The sequence below is a fragment of the Penaeus monodon genome, chromosome 42, assembly GCF_015228065.2.
Source record: "Penaeus monodon isolate SGIC_2016 chromosome 42, NSTDA_Pmon_1, whole genome shotgun sequence".
Classification (NCBI taxonomy): domain Eukaryota; kingdom Metazoa; phylum Arthropoda; class Malacostraca; order Decapoda; family Penaeidae; genus Penaeus; species Penaeus monodon.
In genome coordinates, this window is record NC_051427.1 from 1,996,485 (window position 1) to 2,020,468 (window position 23,984).

General features: G+C 39.5%; 1 protein-coding gene across 1 annotated transcript; it reads right to left on the minus strand.

Moving 5' to 3' along the window:
• Window positions 1-18,040: 18,040 nt before the first annotated feature.
• LOC119598888 (putative ankyrin repeat protein RF_1087) lies at window positions 18,041-18,834 on the minus strand. The gene is made up of 2 exons (XM_037948580.1): window positions 18,717-18,834; window positions 18,041-18,259 (listed from the first exon to the last, which is right to left on the minus strand). The coding sequence occupies exons 1-2, from the start codon at window positions 18,832-18,834 to the stop codon at window positions 18,081-18,083; spliced, it is 297 nt and encodes a 98-aa protein (XP_037804508.1). The 3' UTR covers window positions 18,041-18,080.
• Between the last annotated feature and the right edge of the window lie 5,150 nt (window positions 18,835-23,984).

Below are 23,984 nucleotides of genomic sequence, written 5' to 3' on the forward strand. Positions count from 1 at the left end.
CCTCGAGGCTGACCGCTACCGCGAACATCGTGGGGCGATACGTAGTCTGGCTTCGTTACGTAGATGACATCCTTGCGTAGTACCGACCAGGACAAACTTCAAGAACTCCTACACAGGCTAATGCAGCGAACCCCTCCATACAGTCACCACCGAAGAAGAGAGAATGAAAAAGCTACTTTCCTGACACCCTAACATAGATGACATGACGGCCCGATGTGCTATATATACACAAGGCCCACTAAGATAGATGATTTCATACATCATTTCCCTTCCCGCAACAGTCGAACCAAAGAAGGGTGGTCAGCGGTTTCTTCCTCGAGCGCTTAGAAATCTGCAGCCGGAGTCATGGAGGAGGAAAGGCAGAACGTCAGCAACACATTCAACTCCTCGGTTACCCTCGAGCCTTGCTCATACGGCACCGACACAAGGCGGAAATGTCAGTGACCAGTCAAGAGGGGACAGCCACCACAGAAACAGGGACAAAGAATTATCATCCCCCTCACTCACAGCTGATAGAACACCTATGAAGCACCTGGTGGGCCCACACAATGAAGATTACTACCACCTATGGCAAGAAGACGGAGACAGAAAAGAAATCAGACCACAAGACCGCCGCAGCCAGGTGTATAGATATCTTGCGGGGCTGCGATAAGGTTATACGTAGGCGAGACAGACCTTGGCCTCCAGAACAATGTATCGACCAAACCGCAGAGACCGCCGACGACACGGAAAGAGAAGCGCCTTCGTTGTTTACGTGACTCCGGACGGCCATCTCCCCAAGTGGTCCCAGGCCTCCCATCATTAAACAAGGTCTGCCCCACGACAAAGGAAGATGAGAAGCGGCGCTTCATACACAGCAAACTAATAACTTCAAACCGCCAACAGCGGAGCACGAAACTAGCCAAGGCGTCGCACACCTGATTACAGACGCGTCCTGACCGCCTAGTTACATGTTTATATACCTCTATGTAGCTCTAGTATTATAGCCTCCGGGCTAGTTACAGTGTTATACGTGTCGGCCTCCATCGAAGGGAAGCGGCGGTTGGCGCCCCGCCAGCGCGAGAAGGTGCAACATGTCCGCCGGAGGTTACTGCTGGGCTGGGCACCACGGCGGGTAAGGGACTAGGTTCAGCAGAGTCCGCACCAGGCTGGGACACACGTGAGCGAGTCGGCATATTAGTCGACACAGGCCAGGCTCCATCATGAGTATAGCCCGGCGAGGCTAAGCTTCCGCATATCGGACGTATCCTTCTCTAGCCTTATATTCCCTGATGAAGCAGTAAATGCGAAAAGGACCTTCGGCATCTTCGTATGTTTTCTTGTCTTCCCTTCGTTTGTTCTACTCATACACACACACACACATTAGATAATGATCTTATCCATCGTATCTGATAACTATTACCTGCGGTATCCCACTGCTCTCTGACTTAGAAACGACAATATGATTTTCGCTTTGATTTGCTGTGAGCATTTAGTGTATGCAAAGATATGCACAAATACATATATATACGTACAATAATCAAAGCATACGTGAATATATATATATATATATATATATATCTAATATATAATAATATATATATATATACATATAATATTATATATATTTATATAATATAATATTATATATATACTATATATATATATCGATTATATATATATATTAATAATATATATATATATATATAACATATATATCTATATATATATATATATTTATAGGTATGTGTGTATGTGTGTGTGTGTGTGTGTGTGTGCATGTGTGTCTGTGTATGTCTGTGTGTTTGTGTCTGTTCTGCGCATTGTGTGTGTGCTTGCGTATGATTCATACTGTGTTGGTGAGATGTGTTATGTATATGTGTGTGTGTGTGTGTTGTACTTGTGTGTTATTTAAATCTTTATAATCAATATACGTCATCGTCAGTGTGTTTCTCCCTCGCTCGTTATCAAAGGGTCAGAGATAAGGGACAAGGCAGTCAAGAGCGCAGACCAAAGCCCACATTCGTGTGTCGGACAAGTGCGATGGCCTCCTCAAGTCGTGATCAGCATCTCGTAAGTGGCAAAACCCACAAGTGTGTTCATAAAAACCAGTTTCATACAAGCTCTGTTGTGCGAAGGAAGGTCTCGGACACACAAGTGTTTGAGAAAAAACAAGCTGCGAATTCCTCTCAGCGAAGCGATATTACGCAAAGAAAGAATGGTGTAAGGAAGGGAAAGTGTGGTAGATTTGGATTGTCATTACCATGGGACGAGAAAAACCGTTCTCCTTTTTGAACTCGTTTGACTGACACACCGAGTTAAACAAAGTGTATTCTTCCGCTTAGGGTACATTATGTGTAACTTCCCTAGGGGTTTTACGTCGCTAGAACGCAGCATATATTCACAATACTTTCCAAAATATACCTAGTCTTTATATAACGATTCCCAAAAAAACAATCTAGTAAATAGATAGATAGATAAGTAGGTAGACAGATAAAGACAGAGAGATTGAAAGAAACAACAGATAAATAGTAGCAGAAAGATCATATAAATAGGATACATAAAAAAAGGTTTTGGATGATGCGAAAACAGTTCGAAAACTTAACTTATACATTTCAAACCAGAAGTATATATTTTTGATTTGAAAACTGTCGCTCTTCTCTTCGTAAAAAAGATCACTCGAATGTACGGTTTCCCGCGGTTTATTACGCAGTCGAATCCTTATCTTTTGAGATAAGGTGTTGCTGTCAGCCAAGAGAGTAGCTATCATGGGCAAGCCGGTTTATCCTATGTCAACGATAGCATGCTTACGGGTATCGTTAAAAAACTATTATTAAGTACTATAATTAGGAAATAAAAAAATCCAGTTCGATGGACGATTCACAATGCAAGCAGTAAGAAAGTATGCAAATGCTAATGCCTAATCAATATTTCTCACAGTATAAAATATTCAAATTTATTGTTGACAATGTTAGTTGAGAAAGAAAAGAGAAAGGAGACAGAGTGGATTTCAGATGAGAAAGAGAGAGAGAGAGAGGAGAGAGAACGAGAGATGAGAGAGAGCGAGAGAGAGAGAGAGAGGAGAGAGAGAGAGAGAGAGAGAAGCGAGAGCGAGAGAGAGAGAGAAGGAGAGAAAGATGAGACAGAGGAGAAGCGGAGACGAGAGAGAGGAGAGAGAGAGAGAGAGAGAAGAATAAGAGGCGTAAAGAAGAAGGGCGAGATAGAAGAAAACAGCGAGGGAAAAGGGAAGAGGAGGAGAGAGGGATAGAGAGTTGCTCGGCAGAAAGAGAAAGGAAAACAGAAGAAAGGAAGAAGAAAATGAGAGAGAAAACAGGAAGAGGAGAGTGGAAAGAATAGACTGAAGAAAAGTGGAGAAGAGACAAACAGAATTTAAACGATATATATTATATATATATTTCGTGTAGATAATATTATAGATATATATATATATATATATATATATATATATAGATATATATATATATATATAGATAGATATATATATATATAATATATATATATAGAATATATATTATATATATATTATATATATAGAGAGAGAGAGATAGATAGAGAGAGATGAGAGAGAGAGAGATAGAGAGAGGAGAAATAGAGAGAGAGAGAGTAGATGAGAGAGATGAGAGAGAGGAGAGAGATGAGAGAGAGGAGAGAGAGAGAGAGGAGAGAGAGAGAGGATAATGACAATACGGAAAGCAGAAAGAGAGAAATAAAACTAACAAACTCGAGAAATCGTAAGAGAACAAAGAGAATAATAACAGGGGATAGAAGATGCATAACAACACAACAAGTTCTTACACAGGACGCTACAGGAGAGTTGGAGACAACAAGTAGAGATAACATTGGAAGCAGGGGCAGATAGAGAAAAAAAGAATACACCAAATACCATCAGTTACTGCCGAAGAAGACCAGTTTTCATAATACAATTTTTCGTTTTCTTATAACTCTAATCTCTGCTTTCATCCCTATGCACCTGATTAAACACATCAGAACGTTAAACACGCAAAAAAAACAGATATGAGTGTGTGGAAGGGAAACGACGTATTCTATACTATCCAGCCAACAAGAATAACCATCATAGATAATGTTATAGAGCTCCTAATTACTGCGTGAATGTCAGCAAGTGCAACACGTATCTACAGTGTAGAGCTTGCATACATCCATCAGATAATAAACACGGCGTCCCCATACAGCCTTTCTTTCCCAGCTGGCTTTGATCGAGGCCGGAGACGCCGCGAGGCGACACTCCGCCTCGCCCTCTACGCAGGCGCCGCAATGCCTTTTTGGGTAGACGCCGCGTGTGGGATGGCTTGATTGTACATGTCATGTCTTGGCCATTTTAGTTTGTTGATGCGTATACACACAGATAGGCTCTACGAGTACTTGCTAAAGCCTTACTCAACCTATTTACCTTTTAATTATTTTCTCGGAAAGCTTGTTATCATTTATTTGGTTATTTGTTGGCTCTCGGTAATCTTTGGAAACATTATACTAACGTAAAGAAATAATTAATAATAAACAGTACCATAGCACCAGAAAAACACTCTCCACCCATTTAAAGATGAAAAAGTCACCGGTACTAAGGTCGACTAACTGATTTCTTGTGGCTGAGCACTGTGGAGCCATCAGGCGACAAGATCATAAAAAACTAAAGTTGACAATTACGTAAAAAAAAAAAAAATAATAAAGTAAGGAATACTAAATAAAAAGAGAAGGAGTAAATAAGTTAATCAATGGGAAAGGTCATTATTGAACACGAGCGCAAAGTAATCGATGGGAATCCGGCGTTTGATTACATGCACCAGAGAAGGTAGGTTACAGTTTGATAAAGTCATGAAAAACACATACACATAACAGGTAGATACAGACGTATTCATTTGTTTTCGTGCTAATGAACGTATGCGTGACTTGGGATAGTATGGTGTGTGTGCATCCAAAATTTGTTTGAGTTGTCTGGCAAGAGGACTGGGGAAGAGTTCGAACTTGATAATCTTTCCTTATTGTGGTTCTTATCTTTTCATTTAGTATATATATATATATATATATATATATATATAATATTATATATATATATATATATATATATAATAGTATATATATATGTGTGTTGTGTGTGTGTGTGTGTGTGTGTGTGTGTGCTTGTGGTTGTGTGTGTGTGTGTGTAGGTATATGTAAGTATATATATATAATATATTATATATATATATATATATAATATATATTATAATATATATATTATATATATATGTTTACATATGATGTGTGTATGTATATTAGTACATGCATATATAAATATACTTAAAACATATACATACATACATATATACATACATATATAGTATATATATATATATATAGAGATATACTATATATATATATATAGATATATTATATAGTAGTATGTATGTACGGGGCCATAGCCCTTTATAGGGCCGTGGCTCCTTTTCCAAACATTACCTATGTACCTGCAGTTAGTCCATTTCCCCATGCAGTGATGTTGTCGTCCATTCTACTCGTCGCGTCTACCTCTCTGCTGTCTGTCTCTCTTCAGTGGATAGCTCAGGAACCAATTCTCTTCCAAGAACATAGTCCTGATCTTCACTTCATCGTAGAAACCCATTTCTTCTGATAGTAGCTCAACCTGTTCGCTAACCCACTCATTGAGTCTTTCTCGCTGTCCATTTAAACATTTAACAATCGCACCAAGCCAACATCTAAAAGCATTTATCATCTCTTCCTCCTAGTTTCTGATGGTCCATCTGTTTGCATGCATATAGAGCTAGCTCCATACTAGTGCTCTGGCTAGATCACTCGTTTGATGCAGCTCTTAGACTCCACACGTCACCATGTGTTTGCTCCCGATTGCTCTGTTCCATTCTTATCATTTATATCATTCCGCCGTACCAATCATCAGTGGAATCATAAACCCCCAAAATTAACTTTTTTTCAACATATTCTATTTTCTCTCCGTTCTAATCACTCTCATCCCCATGTTTTTCATAGCAGATGTCTTTTGCGGTTGATGGGAGACTACTTCTCGGCGGGATCCATTAATGCTTCACCAATCTCAGGGCACATCCTGGCTGATTTTGCATTACTGTCGTCTCATCTGCATACGGTATTCCATACGCTCTTCCCCAGGATCCTTGCAGGGTCTCTCCCCGACCTCTCATGTTACTTTTTCATAATATTTTCTCCTTGGCGTGAACAGGAAAGGTTACGTGCCGTATTCCTTTTTGAAGGGAATTCTTCTAGTGTGTGGTTGTCTACTCGCATAGTCCTTTTTCTCCCAAACCCTTTAGGAGTCTCCACAAAGCGTCAGGAAATACGAGTCAAACGCCTTGTGTAATAAAATAAAAACAAAAACCAAACTTTTGATTCTTCTTATATACATAATACATACCCACATGAAAAATGTGTGCGAATACACACACACACACACCACACACACCACACACAACGGATATATATACACCACACACGACACGCACACGCGCGCACACACACCACACGCACACACACACACACCACACGCGCACATACACACACATACGCAACCACACACAGCACACGGCACAGCACACGTACACCACACGCACACGCACCACACACCACACACACACCACCAAAACATAGAGGCTACATCCATCGTGTTGTACAATGTTTGCATATTATATATATACACTATATATATATCTATAATATATATATATAATATATATATATAAATATATATAATAATATATTATATATAATATATATAATAGAGAGAGAAGAGAGAGAGAGAGAGAAGAGAGATGACGAGAGAGAGAGAGAGAAAGAAAGAAAGAGAGAGAGAGAGAGAGAGAGCGTAGAGAGAGATCTGTTAGGGAAGAAAAAAAAATAATAAAATGAAAATAAAAAAAATACATACAATAAAAAAAAAATGGAAAGAGGGACCCATATGTCAATCAAAAGCGAATCGTGTGTTGCAGCAGGACAATCGGCTTCGTCAGCAGCCGGTGCGGGGGACGTTACCGACAGCTGCCTTGCACTGGCGGCCGAAAAGGGCGAGGCGAAGGTGGTCGAGACGCTCATCTCCTTCGGCGCTCGTGTCAATGCAAAGGGAGGAATCCACGGTAAGGCGAAAGGGAAAGCTATGGAGTCTCAATGTATTTTCGAATTGTTATATGTGGTAGATGGTTTGCCGTGTGTTGGGTCGGCTAATGGTTATGACTGATACCTCCGCGATAGAATTATGGTTGAGGGATTATAACCACGGTGTTTGAAAGCTATTGTTCGATTAGGATTTACTTCTGATAACATGATTCCCGTAAAATTATTACTCTGATTATCAGTGCATTAATTGACCTGATTAAACTGGAACCATCTAATAGTGATATTCCATCCAAGTTTCCGTTTCGGTATGGTTTTCTTAATTTGAATATGATTACTTGTAGCTGTGGTTCTTAAACCTTTAAGAGTCACGGATCCCTTTTTAAGGATCTGAAGAAAGCTATAGACCGCAGCAATATTCACATAAACACAACTGCAATGCAAGTATGATTTTATTTTACTGAGTTTTTTCATACCATATAAATAAGATACCACAGATTATTCATTAACAATAGCTATGAAACTATCAGTGTTAGAGATCCAAAGCTATGAGGACAAACCATACCCAAATAAAGTAAGAAATCTAAAATAAAAAATAAATAGTTTAAATAAAAATATATAAACACGCTTAGATGTATGGTTAAATTTCAATCATACCTCAAGCCCAAAATGGACCTAAGGTTAAAGACTCCCTGCCCTCGAGTACTACTGAATATCGATTTCTTCCAAAATTATGTTTTTCATCATCATGGCTTATACTTCTTCCATCATCATTTTTTCCCTCCTTAATCACCTTATTTGTTATCATATTACCTTTCCTATTTTATTCTCTTTATATATACTCCCTATTGTGGAGGCCGTCGTGGCACAAATGTATCGCAAAAGGACAAGGTACCAGGCTAGAGCCCCAGTCAAGAGATACAAATCGTCAACCCAAAGTCAAGGATTGAAAAAAACAAACATTATCGATCGATGGCAGCTTACGATAAAACGAAGAAAAGAACCTCCCAATTCCCAACCAAGTTTAATTATTATTTTTACTTTTCATTTTCATCGGCATCTCATTCCCCTTTGTGATTATCCATGCAAACGAAGGATTCAAATGCACTTCCTCTCACAGAATCCACACAGTAAACTTAGCTGACGGCGAAGGCCATGAGCAGTGCCTTGAGATCCTACGGGACAAGGCAGGAGGATTTCTCTTTTTTGTAACCCCAAGACAACAATGGTGATGAGACAATAAAACGACTTGAGAGTTTTTGCGTCATAGTTTTACTGATAATCGATCTCTTCTAAGTCCTATTTGTGGTCATTATCATGTTATGATTATTTCTTCCTTATCGATCATCAACGTTGTAGACATTTCTTTTTTTGTACTTATTGTATGATGTGTTGCCTGTGTTCTTGGTGTCATTGTATGTTTACTTTGACCTCATTATGCAATGTTATCATTAGATTTATTTTTTTATCATTATATTCCTTTAGTAGTGTTTTGCCCCTTAGTTTATCGTCTTAAAATCTTATACTACAATTTTAAACAAGATCATTATCTACACAATGCTTAATGAGAGCAGTAGTATCATACCCTCTCTCACTTCAATGTTTTGTTCTTTGTTACATTTGCATGTTCATGTTGGACCCAATACAGCGAACGAGAAAGACAAAGCTATCTCTCTCAGGTTCCACTACGCTGCATACGCTGCTCGAAGGAGGCTGCATGGCTGTGGTGAGCACTCATCCCGAAGGGAGCGATGTCAAGGCCACGGAGGGAGTCTATGGTAAGGAAATGATAGAACAATGGAGTCATCAAAGGCTCTACGAGGTTGGACCGAACCTTTGTACTGTGACTCTGTAAACACACAGTAAGTCAAAGTACTCTTTATCATTCGGGAGATAAAGTAGTGTTCTCTAGTCTGCGTCTAGTCGATGAGTGATGATACAGATTTAGATTCCATGGGTTAAATGGGGCAGCCGTGATGTACACCCTCAGATCAGTTCCAGAAAGCTCGGTGAATTGCGGGTGCCAATGCACTAACAACATGGACCTGCCTCGAATCGTACGGAACGTCGTCACGAGGTGGTCCCAAAGCATTCTCCCCCCCCCCCCCCCCCCTCCCCCCCCCCCCCCCCCCCCCCCCCCCCCCCCCCCCACACAGGGTAGTGGTCGCAAGACAAACTTTATTGTTCGCATTGCCCTTGGGAGTATGAAGCTGACTTACATGGTCGATGCAGACAGTGTCATCTCCTCTCGGACGCCGGATGGTGTTAGTCTTGTTGTCCTGCCTAACAACTGGAAAAGGTCTCTTTTAGGGCAGAGGGGTGGCTTGGTGGATCGCCTAAAGATGTCTTAGCAATCCTGAAGGTCAACGGATAAAATACATAAAGTCTAGCGTCGTGAAAGGTTTAGTAGAAGAGAGTGGGTGTGAGCCATATGCGTCATCAGGAGCTGTCTTCTGAATGCTCATAGTCTTAGGCCTTGGTGCTAACCAGGAAGTCAGGAGGGACGGCTATTATGGCCCAAAAACATCTCAGATACTGTGATGAAGACTTGCTTCTGGAAAGTCTGTATGTGTCGAAGCACTAGAGGGAATTGGTCGATTGTCGCGAAACGAGGCAACACCTGTGGGCGACAGATTTAGTGTGCGGAAACCGCACTGCAATGTCACTCGAATAGAGTGATTCCAATCCGATGCAGTATGAGCTCCTGTGCAAAGTTGGTTAGCCTAAAAACTGCCGACGGAGCGATGGCGAGATGTAAGGACGAGGTCGCCCAGGCATGGTGTCACAGGAATGGTGTACTTAGGAGTCCTAAAGCTGCGCTTGTTCTAATGGAGGAGAGATTTCCATCAAGAAGCTGTGGAGGAGTGTCTTGCTGCTGCCACAAAATCTGGGCACCCTTCTTCACGTGGGGGCTGACGACGGTTCTTGTTGTGTAGGGCGAAGGTGAGGGACTTGTGATCCGTCAAGATGTGAAAGTCTTTCCCCTCATTGTGTGGAAGTGCTTGATTGGCATGGAGACAGTGAGGAATGTCCGTGCAAAGGTGCATATAGCGTGAATGGCTTCTATGGGATGTCTGAGAAGTCGAATGCCATGTTGAGCATCGTTTCATGCTTGGGTGTGAGGAGGGTGCAAAGCTAAGGTGGTTTAACTAGCCTCAAAAGCATTCACATGGTAAAGGCTCCTCGAGCCTGACCGGATTGAGTGAGAAGTAATGTAGGGAGCCAGCAGGGATGCACACCTGGGAATGTCTCTCTATTGTTGGTCTAGGGATACCTCTGATGCTACTGACATTTTTTTGAGCTAGATTAATGCCATCTGCGGTAATGGTGTGGCCCAGAAAAGCAAGAGAAGTTACTCCAAAGAAGCACTTACCAGGGTTGATGACGAACACAGCCTTTTGCAGACGATCAAACGGCGTGGAGGTGTTGCTTGTGCTCCTCTCTAATGCCACTAGCGATGAGTATGTCGTCTATGTAGACGAAAGCGCCCTGTAATCCACGGGTAACATCATCCTTGAAACGTTGACAGGCCTGGCGGCGTTGCGAAGGCGAGCGCACTCGTAGAAACGTCAGCTGAGGGGATGGGTACGGAGGTGTGAAGGGGGTAGCGGGTGCGGGAATGGTAGCGATATCACACAAGAAGCCAATTGACTCCTTCTGTAAATCACCATGGACCTCTTTTGTGCACGGAAGCTCGTCCCGAGGTGGTCACCACGGCACGATCTCGAACTCTCTCTCAAAACTCCGGCAAATCCACGATCCTACGATGTCGCCCGTTCCATCTATCATCTGTGGTACATAATCTCTCTCTCTCTTTCTCTCTTTCTTTCTATCTCTCTCTCTCTCTCTCTCTCGCTATCTCTCTCCGCTTCTCTCTATGTCTCTCCTATCGCTCTCTCTTTCTTTTTCTCTCTTCCTTCGTCTTGTCTCTCTCGTCTCTCTCTCTTGTCTCTCTCTTCTCTCTCTCTCTCTCTCTCTTCTCTCTCTATGTATATATATATATATATATATTAGATAGAATAGATATATATATATAATATATATATATTATATATGTATATATAATATAAATAATATATAATTATATATTTAATATATATAATGTGTGGTGGGGTGTGTGTGTGTGGTGGTGTGTGTCTCTGCTAGCTAAGAGAGTTCTTCATGTGTCCATGGCCACTCTCTTTTATCTTATTATCTTGTTCCATGGTGGTAACAGTAAGTGCAGCAAACAAAATTTTCTTCTCGTTTCAGGCGATATGTGGCGATCAACCAATGCTGCTTCTTCTTCATGGTTCTTCTTCAAGGCACGTGACGCTGTCTCTCCTTTATCTTTCAGGCATTGCGACCACTCTCTATGCTACGGGATCACTATCCTACTTCTTGGGGACGCGACATTCGTACGTAACTGGTGTTTGAATCTCCTTGACTAATAATTTCTTCATAACTACCAATCTGTCCTCTTACCGATCTTGTTTAGTGGATTTAGACTGAAACAATGATAGCATGCAGTTCATTCCGCAGGCTGCCGCATTCAACACGCGGGAAATGCAGTCAGTCTCGCTTTCAGAAGGACGGCCTTGCACTGGCGCTGCTCAGGAACCGGAGCGCGGAGCCTGGGAGCGAGGGCAGTGTGAAGCCGTGGACGACGAATGCAACAGACCCTGCATCGAGCGCCATCAAGGGCAACCGCCGGGCCTGTGCCTCTGGGATGTCAGGGTCCATTAAGACAGAAGACAAGGAGGGAACACGCTAGTCGCCTTGGACGATACGCTTATCCAGTAAGTGCAAGGACAAGACTCTCTGAGCTAGCGCTTCATTGGTCCAGTGGAACCTAGTGCCCCCCCCGTCAATGCACACTTACGTACAACTTTCAATGTTTACCACCGCCACTCACCTGAATAAAGACAGATCAAACACAGAGGTTTTCACACAAGGGTCAACTAATAGATCGTGCAGTTTCATCCTGCACACACTACCCCACTGGGAACAGTGAAGTTATAGAATACACGATAAAACCACTTTTTCCCCTGCGTAATTGACTTGGTATGAGGCAAGGAGCGTCATATGAGAAACAGGTTTCATGCTTTACGGCCGAGATAACACGTTGTTCCCACTTTATACGTAACAAACTTCTGTGATATCGATTCAGTTAGTGATAACCCTCGCACAATAATTCATCGCTACGTAGAAAAGGGTAGGAAAACAATAAGTATAAACAAAAAATTAAGTAATTCATTTGGAAAACTTGACTTTGGCGGAATATATATAACACGTTTTGGGGAATTCACTCGCAGAGGTAGGCATACAAAAGCTGCCAAGCATTAAGCACAAAGAAATACGAAACTACAGTCTGGGGTTCATATGGTCCTTTTAGTCCATATGATAAAGGTAAAGCTAACTTCCTTTTTTCAGGCGCAATAACTGCTTTGCGTCGTGACACACACCGAAAGGTGAAATTGCAAATGGACACAAACAAGAAGCTGGATGATGTTTTGTAGAATAACTATGAAATTTATTGTAAGAACATATACATATTGTATATAATATACATACATACATATATATATATATATATATACTATATATATATATATATATATATATTTATATATTATATATATATATATATATAGATATGTAATACAAACGGTGTCTTGTGTCTCCGCCTGTGCTATATATAGTTGAGAATATATATAATATATTATACTATATATATGATAAATACATATATAGATATATATATATATATATATATCTATAGATATATATATATAGTATCAGATAGCCCATACTATAGATATATGTCAGATTATTATGATTTTCTTTCTTTTAGAGATATATATATATAGATAGATGAGATCATATATATATTATATACATATAATATATATATATATATAGAAAATGTATATACGGATATATATATGATGTAGATGATATATATAATAGTATATATTACTTAGAGTAGATATATATACTATATATAAGCAAACCCGGCAGACACACGTTTGATCTATGTATAGATAGAATATATATATATATATATCTATATTTCTATATATATATATATATATATATAATATCTACAGACCGTCGGATATATATGAGATATTATCATATATACTACGCCTGTCAGTATATATATATAGATACATATATATAGTATATAGATACTATATATTAGTATATATCACATATTATATATATTATATAGACTACATATATATGTACATAAGTATCACATACATATATAGTATATATATATAACGATTAGATATATAGATATATATATATAGTATATATGATGTATATATCATATATATCTATTAGATAGATATTACGTAATAAAGGACACACGTCCTGTATGTATACACAGGCTCAATATATTATATATCAACAGAGCCCTGGGATACATAAGGACGTGTTTCTCCTTTATTTACGTATAATGATATATATAATATATATAGATAGAGATATATACAGATAGTATTATAGACCTATTATTGAGGAAGCGTAGCTATGATATATATAGATAGGTATGGATATATATGTTACATAGATATGTATATATATAAGATAGATTATAATATAGATATTATATATAGATATAGACACACAACACACTTATATATATATAGTATACTCACAGCGGATATTAATATGTATACATATATATACATACACTATATAGATATACTAGATATATATATTATACTATAGAGATATAGAATTATATATTGTATATATATATATAAATACAAAACGTGTGTCTGACTGTCTGTATATATCTATATCAATATTAATATATAGATATTATATATAATAATTTCTATAATTATATATAATATATACATGATGATGTAATATACATGATATCTCCTATATGTATATGTTCATACATATCTATACTTATATATTATAATATATATAGATCTTAATACTATATAGATACTATATATATATATATATAAGGACAGGCAGACCACGTTTGTATTACAGATATATATATACTATTATTATATATATATATATATAATATATATATAATATTAGTATATATACTAATATATATATAATATATGTATGCTATATATTACACATTGTATATGTTCTTACAATAAATTTCATATTTATTCTTACAAAAACTCACCTCCAGCTTCTTGTTTTCCATTTGCAATTTCACCCTTTCGTTTTCGACTGCAAGCAGTTTATTCGCCTGAAAAAAAGGAAGTTAGCTTTACCCTTTATCATATGGACTAAAAGACCAAGGAACAACAGACTGTAGTTCTATTTCTTTGTGCTTAATGCTTGGCAGCTTTTTGTATGCCTACCTCTGCGAAGTGAATTCCCCAAAACAGTATATATATTCCGCCAAAGTCAAGTTTTCCAATGAATTACATTAATTTTTGTTTATACTGAATTTTTTCTTACCCTTTTCACGTAGCAATGATTATTGCGAAGGTTATCACTAAGGCTTAATCGGTATCACAGATTTTTTAGAGTAAAAGAGAAAAGAGCATGAACCATATTTCCTTCGCCTCCTTGCCTATAACAAATGCCATTACGCAGGGGAAAAAAAGTGGTTTATATTGTATTCCTCTACTTCACGTGGTTCCCAAAGTGGGAGGGGAGGATAGTTAAAACTGCTTAATAAATTAGTTGACCCAGTTGTGAAACACATCTTTGTGTTTGATCTTGTCGTTTTCAATAAAAAAAAAAAACATTGAAAAGTTGTACGTCACCGACCGCGCGCAAATGTGAGCGGGGTAGTCTGGGCGCGGCACTTATGGTATCCTGGAAGCCAATAAGCGCTTAGCTCAGAGAAGTCTGGCGTCCATTGCCTGTACCTGAAATAAGCGATATCGTCAGGCAGGCGGACTAGGCCGGTTTCCCTTCCTTTGCTGCTTCCATGGACACGACCTGGAACATTCACACCAGAGTCGCACAAGGACCAGGAGTTGCCCATTCGATGCAGCTCGATGCAGGGGTGGTGTTGCCTTCGTTCCACGCCACCAACATCTGACCCCGCCTCAAGGCGCCTCCAGGCGATACCCGTGTTCCATGAAGAACGCCAGCCAAGTGCAAGGCCAGTCCGATCCTCGGAAAGAGCGAGACTGACTGCATTTCCGGTCGTGGTTGAGATGCGGCAGCCTGCGATGAACTGCATGCTAATCAGTGTTTCAAGTCTAAAATACAATAAAAAAAGATCGGTAGAGAGGGACAGATGGTAGTTATGAAAGAAAATTATTAAAGTAAAAGGAGATTCACAAACACCAGTTACGTAGCAGTGGTTCGCGAACCACCCCAGCAGGTTAGGAGACGTGCTACAGTGATACCGGAGCATGAAAGAGTCACGACACACACAATGCATGAAAAAGATAAAGGAGAGAAGAGACGTCACGTTAGATTGAAAGAGAAGAAGAACATGAAGAAGAAGAAGATTGGTGCGAAGCCATGAAAAAGAAGAAGAAAAAAGAGTGGTCACGGAGCCATGGAAAAAAGATAATAAGAAAAAAAGAAGAGTGGCCATGGACACATGGAAAAGAAGACTCTCTTAGCCTAAGAACAAATATACACACACACACACACACACACACCACCACACCCTCAAACAAACACATATTATAATATATATACTATATATATATATATATATACTATATATATATATATTATTATACATATAATATATCTATATATAAATATATATATATATTATATTATACCGATATATATACACTATATATATAATACATAGAGAGAGAGAGAGAGCAGAGACGACTGACGGAGAGAAAAGATCAGGACAGAAAGAGAGAGAGAGAGAGAGACTGATGTATTGAGAGAGAAGAGGGAGATAGAGAGAGAGAGAGAAAGAGAGAAAGAGAAAGAGAGAGCGATTAGAGAAGAGACATAAGAGAGAAGAAGAGAAGAGACAGAGATCGGGAGAGAGAGGGGTAGAGAGAGAGAGAGAAAAGAAAGAGCTGAGGAGAGAGGAGAGAGAGATGTATACAGCGACACACAGATGATAGATGGAACGGGCGACATCGTAGAGCACACGTGGATTTGCCTGATTGCAGAGAGCGAGTTCGAGTATCCGTGCGTGTGACACCTCGGGACGAGCGTCCGTGCACAAAAGAGGTCCATGGTGATTTTACAGAAGGATGGGCAATGGCGTCCTTGTTGTGGTGATTATCGCTTACACTCACACAGCCTCACACAACTCTTCCACACCTACCGTCTACCGTACCATTCCCTCAGCCTGAAACGGATTTATCACGAGTGCCGCTCTGCCTCGCAACCGCGCCAGGCTGTCAACGTTTCAAGCAGAGCAGATGATGTTACCCCGTGGATTACAGGGCGCTTTCGTCTACATAGACGACATACTCATCGCTAGTGGCATTAGAGAGGAGCACAAGCAACACCTCCACGCCGTTTGATCGTCTGCAAAAGGCTGTGTTCGTCATCAACCCTGGTAAGTGCTTCTTTGGAGTAAACTTCTCTTGCTTTTTCTGGGGCCACACCATTACCGCAAGATGGCATTTAAATCTAGCTCAAAAAAAAAAGGGTCCAGTAGCATCAGAGGTATCCACTAGACCAAACAATAGAGGGGACCATTCCCAGGTGTGGCATCCCTGCTGGCTCCCTACATTGACCTTCTCACTCCAATTCCGGGTCAGGATGCAGGGATCCTTTTACCATGTGAAAAGCTTTGAGGCTAGTAAAAACCACCTTTAGGCTTGGGCAACCCTTCCTCAAAAAAAACCCCAAAGCAGGAAAACGATTGCTCAAACATGGCAGTTCGACTTCTCAGACATCACCATAGGAGCCATTCTACAGCTAGATGCACCTTTGGCACGGAGCTCCTCACGGTCTCCATTGCCATCAAGCACTTCCACACAATGAGGGGAAAGACTTTCACATCTTGACGGATCACAAGTCCCTCACCTTCGCCCTACACAACAAGAACCGTCGTCAGCCCCCACGTGAAGAAGGGTGCCCAGATTTTGTGGCAGCAGCAAGACACTTCCCTCCACAGGCTCATTGATGGAAATAACTCTCTCCAGTTAGAACAAGCGCAGCTTTAGGACTCCTAGGACACCATTCTCTGTGACACCATGCTGGGGCGACCTCGTCCTTACATCTCGCCATCGCTCCGTCGGCAGTTTTTTAGGCTAACCAACTTTGCACAGGAGCTCATACTGCATCGTGATTGGAATCACATCTATATCGAGTGACAGTGCAGTGAGGTTTTCCAGCACACTAAATCTCGCCCACAGGTGTTGCTCGTTTCACAATCGACCAATTCCCTCTAGTGCTTCTACACATACAGACCTCTTCCAAGCAAGATCTTCAATTCACAGTATCTGAGATGTTTTATGGAGCCATAATAGCCGTCCCTACTGACTTCCTAGTTAGCACCAGAGGCCAAGACCTAGGAGCATTCAGAAGACAGCTCTGTGACCATATGGCTCACACCCACTCTCTTCCTACTAGACCTTCACGACAGCGAGACATTTATGTACTCCGTGACCTTCAGGATTGCTAAGACATCTTTAGGCGATCCACCAAGCCACCCCTCTGCCCTAAAAGAGACCTTTTCCAGTTGTTAGGCAGGACAACAAGACTAACACCATCCGGCGTCCGAGAGGAGATGACACTGTCTGCATCGACCATGTAAAGTCAGCTCATCTCCAAGAGCAATGCAGAACAATAAAGGTTTGTCTTGCGACCACTACCCTGGAGGGAGAATGCTGTGGGGACCACCTCGTGACGAACTTTCACGTATGATCGAGGCAGGTCCATGTTGTTAGGCAATTTGGCACCCGCAATTCACCGAGCTTTCTGGAACTGATCTGAGGGTGTACATCACGGCTGCCCCATTTAACCCATGGAATCTAAATCTGTATCATCACTCATCGACTAGACGCAGACTAGAGAACACTACTTTATCTCCCGAATGATAAAGAGTACTTTGACTTACTGTGTGTTTACAGAGTCACAGTACAAAGGTTCGGATCCACTCTCGTAGAGCTTTGATGACTCCATTGGTCTATCAGTTCCTTACCATAGACTCCCTCCGTGGCCTTGACATCGCTCCCCTTCTGGATGAGTGCCTCGACCACAGCCATGCAGCCTCCTCGAGCAGCGTAATGCAGCGGAGTGGAACCTGAGAGAGAAATAGCTTTGTGCTTTCTCGTTCGCGGGTATTGGGTCCACATGAAAATGACAAAATGTAACAAAGAACAAACATTGAAGTGATAGAGGTAATGATACTACTGCTACATTAAGATTGTGTAGAATAATGATATTGTTTAAAAATTGATAGTAATAAGATTTTAAGACGATAAACTAAGCAAAACACTACTAAAGGAATATAATGATAAAAATAAAATCATAATGATAACAATGGCAATAATGAGGTCAAAAGTAAAGATAACAATGACACCAATTAACAACAGCAACACATCAGACAATAAGTACAAAAAAAAAATGTCTACAACCTTGATATCGATAATGAGAATAATCATAAACATGATAATGACCAGCAAATAGGACTTAGAAGAGATCGATATCAGTAAAACTATAGGACATCAAAAACTCTCACGTCGTTTTATTTGTCTCACCATTGTTGTCCTTGGAGTTCACATCCCCGCCCTTGTCCAGGAGGATCTCAAGCACTGCCTCATGGCCTTCGCCGGCAGCTAAGTGTACTGGTGTGGATTCTGTGAGAGGAAAGTGCATTTAGAATCCTTCGTTTGCATGGATAATCACAAAGGGGAATGAAGATGACGATGAAAATGAAAAGAAAAATAATAATTAAACTTGGAATTGGTAGGTTCTTTTCTTCGTTTTATCGTAAGTGCCAATCCGAGTCGATTATGTTTGTTTTTTTCTAATCCTGGACTTTGGTTGAGATTTGTATCTGCTTGACTGGGGGCTCTAGCTGGTACCTTGTCCTTTGCGATACCATTGTGCCACGACGGCCTCCAGCAATAGGGAGTAAATATATAAAGAGAATAAAATAGGAAAGGTAATAATGGAAAAAAATAAAGGTGATAAGGAGGGAAAAAATGAGGATGGGAATAAGTATAAGCATGATGATGAACACATAATTTGGAAGAAATCGATATCAGTATTACTCGAGGTCAGGGAGTCTTAACCTGAGGTCCATGTTTGGGGCTTGAGGGTCTGATTGAAAATTAACATACATATAAGCGTGTTTATAAATTTTTATTTAACTATTTATTTATTTATTTTTAGATTTCTTACTTTAATGTTGGTATGGTTGTCTCATAGCTTTGATCTATAACACTGATGTTTCATAGCTATTGTTAATGATAATCTGTGTATCTTATATATGTATGAAAAAAACTCAGTAAAAATAAAATACATAATTGCATGCAAGTTGTGTTTATGTGAATATTTCTGCGGTCTATAGCTTTCATCAGATCCTTAAAAAAGGATCCGTGACTCTGAAAAGGTTTAAGAACCACAGCTACAAGTAATCATATCAAATAAGAAAAAAAACATTTTCCAGAAAACGGAAACTTGGATGGGAATAATCACTATTATGATGGTTCCCAGAGTTAATCAGTCAATTAATGCCACTGATAATAAGGGGTAATAACATTTACGGGAATCATGTTATCAGAAGTAAAATCCTAATCAGAACAATAGCTATTCAACACCAGTGTTATAAATCACCTCAACCATAATTCTATCGGTGGATGTATCAGTCATAACCATTAGCCAACCACAAACAAACACGGCAACAGGGGACCAATCAACAAATTCGAAAAATACATGGAGACTCCAATAGCTGTCCCTTTCGCCTTACGTGGGATTCCCCCTTGGCATTGACACGAGCGGCTAAGGAGAAGAGCGTCTCTCGGAGCACCTTCGCCTCGCCTTTTCGGACGCCCAGTGCTAAGGGCAGCTTCGGGTAACGTCCCGCTCCGCACCGGCTGCTGACGAAGCGATGCCTGCTGCAACAAACATGAAGGTCGCCTTTTGATGACATGAGTGGAGTCCTCTTTTCCATTTTTATTTATGTATTTATTTTATTTTCATTTTATATTTTTTTTTTCTTCCCTAAGCAGATCTCTCTCTCTATCTCTCTCTCTCTCTTTTCTTTTCTCTCTCTCCTCTCTCTCTCCTCTCTCTCTCACTCTCTCTCTCTCTCTCTCTCCTCTCTCTATATAATATAAAATATATATATATATATATATATCTATCTAATATTTACTATATATATATAGTATAATATATATATATATATATTATATATAGATAATATATATATGCCAAAAAAAACATATGTACAACAATGTATGTAGGCATCTATGTTTTTGTGTGTGTGTGGTGTTTGTGTGCGTGTGTGTGCGGGTACGTTTGCGTGTGGCGTGTGAGTGTGTAGTGCGCGCGTGTGCGTGTGCGTGTGTGTGTATAATATGTGTTGTGGTTAATTTTTTATCATAATACATGTGTGTGTTAGTGCGTTTTTGTTGGTGGGTTGTGTGTGTGTGTGTATTCGCAACAAATTTTCATGTGGGTTATGTATTTTTATGTTATATAAGAAGAGAATCAAGTTTGTTGTTTTGTTTATTGATTACACCAGGCGTTTTGCCTCGGTATTCATGACGCTTTGTGGGAAGAACCCTGAAAGGGTTTGGGAGAAAAATCAGACTAGTGCGAGTAGACAACCAAACACACAGAAGAATTCCCTTCAAAAGGAATTACGGCAAGGACCTTTTCCTTGGTTCAACCGCCATTAGGAGAAAAGATTATGAGGGGGAAAAAGTACATGAGCAGGGTAGGGAGAGACCAGGCAAGATCATTGGGGGAGGAAAGAGCAGTACAGGTATGTAATACGGTGTATGCAGCTGACACGGACAGAAATAGGCAAAATCAAGGCCAATAGTGCAAATGAGATGGGGTGGTGATGAGCATTAATGGATACCAGCCGAGAAGTAGGTTCTTACCATCAAAGACCACCGGAAAAAGACATCTGCTATGACAATACCATGAGGATGGAGAAGTGGAAGTTAGAAGGAGGAGAAAATAGAACATGTGCAAAAAAAGGTACATTTTGTGGGGTCGTATGTCACTGATGAGGGTACAGCGGAAAGATTATACAGATACGAATTGACAAGCCAAATCCGGTAACAAAACAAATGGAGACGTTGTGGAAGTCTGAGAGCTGGGCACAAATAACTTACAGGTGAACGCTAGCCAAAGCACTTGTATGGAGCGTAGCTCTTTATGCATGCGAAAACATGGGAACCGCAGGAAACAGGAGGGAAAAAGAGGATTATAAATGGTTTTGGATGTGGCTTTGGAGGACCGAGTGTTAAAATGTTAAATGGACAGAGAGAAAGACCAAAAAATGCAAGTGGGTTGTTAGAGCAGGGAGAACAGGTTGGAGAGCTACGAAAGGAAAGAAATGGGTTTTTGCCTCAGTGAAGTGAAAAGATCAGGGAATATGGGCATTGCAGAGAATTGGTTCTGACTACCACTCTGGAAAGGAGAGACAGACAGCAGAGGAAGGGTTAGGACGCAGACGAGTAGAAGGACGGACAACATCACTGCGGGGAAAAATATGGACTACAGCAGGGTACATAGGAATGCGTTGGAAGGAGGCCAACGCGCCTATAATATAAAAGGGCTATGGCAAACATACATACATACATAGATATATATATACTATATATATATAGAATAAATATATATTAATATATATAAATATATATATATAGATATATATGTGTATATATATGTAGTATGTATATATGTTTAAGTATATTTTTATATGCATGTACATATATATAATACACACATACATATGTAAAAGATATATATAATATATATATATATATATATAATTATATCATATATATAATATATATATATATTTATATATATATAGATATGTATACTATACCTTACATTTATACATACACCACCCACACACACACACACACACACACACACACACACACACACACACACACACACACAATATATATATATATATATATATATAAGATTATATATATAGATATATATATATATATATATATACATAAACATATATATATTATTTATATATATACTATAATATATATATATTATATATATATATATATATATTATAAATGAAAAAGGGAAAAGAGCCACAATAAGGAAAATGATGATCTCAAAGGTTTCGGACCTCTCCCCCAGTTCCTCTTCAGACAAAAATAAAAAAACCGTGAAAAATTGATGCACAACAACACATTACTATACCAAGGTCACGCAATACGTCATTATGCACAAATGGAAATACGGTCTTGTATACCCTGTTATTCTATGTGTAGGTGTTTCATGGACTTTTCAAACTGTAACCCTTATCATTTCGCTGGTTGCATGTAATCAAAAGCCGGCTTCCCCAATCGATTCCTTTGCGCTCGTGTCTTCCCAAATAATGAACCTTTACCACTGATTAATTATTACCTAGTTCTCTTTTTTTATTATGTATTTCCTTAATTAATATTTGTTTTTTTTTTTTTTACGTATTGTACAACTTTTAGTTTGTATGAATCTTGTCGCCCAAGATGGCTCCACAAGTGCTCAGCCACCAAAGAATCAGTTAGTCGACTTAGTACCTGATTTTCCAATCTTAAATGGGTGGAGGAGTGTTTTCTGGTTTGCTATGGTATCTGTTATTAGTATTATTATCTTTACGGTTCTTATAATGTTGCCAAGGAGTACCAAGAGCAAACAAAAAACAAAAAATAATGATAAAACAATCTTTCCGAAGAAAAATAATTAAAAAGGTAAATAGGTGAGTAAGTCGTGAGCAGTACTCGTAGAGCCATCCTGTGTGTAGACGCATCAACAAACTAAAATGCCAAGACATGACATTGTCATCAAAGCCACCCAACACGCGGCGTCTCCTTACCCACAAAAAAGCATTGCCATGCGGGCGCCTGAGGAGAGGAGGCGAGGGCGGAACGGTAGCCTCGCTGCGTTTCTCCGGCCTCGATCAAGCCAGCCAGCTGGGAAAGAACGCCACAGCTCAGCTGGATAAGAAAAGGCTGTGTAATGGGGCCGCCGTGTTATTATCTGAAATGGATGTATGCATAGATAGACACTCTTGTGTAGATACGTTGCACTTGCTGGACTTGCTGATTCACGCAGTAAGTAGGACTCTATAACATATCTATATGGTTATGCTTGTTCGCTGGATAGTATAGATACGTTTACGTTTTCCCTTCCAACACACTCATATTGTTTTTTGCGTGGTTTTACGCTGAATGTGTTAAAGGTGGCATGGGGATGAAGCAGAGGATTATGTTTATAAAGAAAAACGAAAAAAAAAAATGTATTATGAAACATGTAATTCTTCGGAGTCACTGATAGTATTTTTGTGATCTTTTTTTTCTCTATCTGCCCCTGATTCCAATTGTTATTCTCTTACTGTTGTCTCCAATCTCACCTGTACGTCTGTGTAAAGAAATATATGTGTGTTATGCAATCTATTCATCCACCTGTTTATTTGTCTTCTTTGTTTCGCTTCCGATTACTCGAAGTTGTGTTAGTTTTATTTCTCTCTTTCGCTTCCGTATGTCATTATCTCTCTCTTTCTCTCTCTCTCTCTCTCTCTCTCTCTCTCTCTCTTTTTCTCTCTCTCTCTCTCTCTTCTCTCTCTCTCTCTTCTCCTCTCTCTCTCTCTCTCTTTCTCTCTTTATTCTTTCTCTCTTTATTCTCTCTCTCTCTCTCTTTCTCTTCTCTATCTCTCTTTCTGCTCTCTCTCTCTCTCTCTCTCTCTCTCTCTCTCTCTCTATATATATATATATAGATATATATATAATATATATTTATTATATGTATGATATATATATATATATAGA

Bases quoted from the DNA above. Each gene is read 5' to 3' on its own strand.
- LOC119598888 (XM_037948580.1), bottom strand. From the start codon at position 18,834: ATGCACTTTCCTCTCACAGAATCCACACCAGTACACTTAGCTGCCGGC. The intron at 18,260-18,716 runs GTGAGACAAATA...TTTCTCTCTCAG, and splicing joins GAACTCCAAGGACAACAATG to GTTCCACTCCGCTGCATTAC.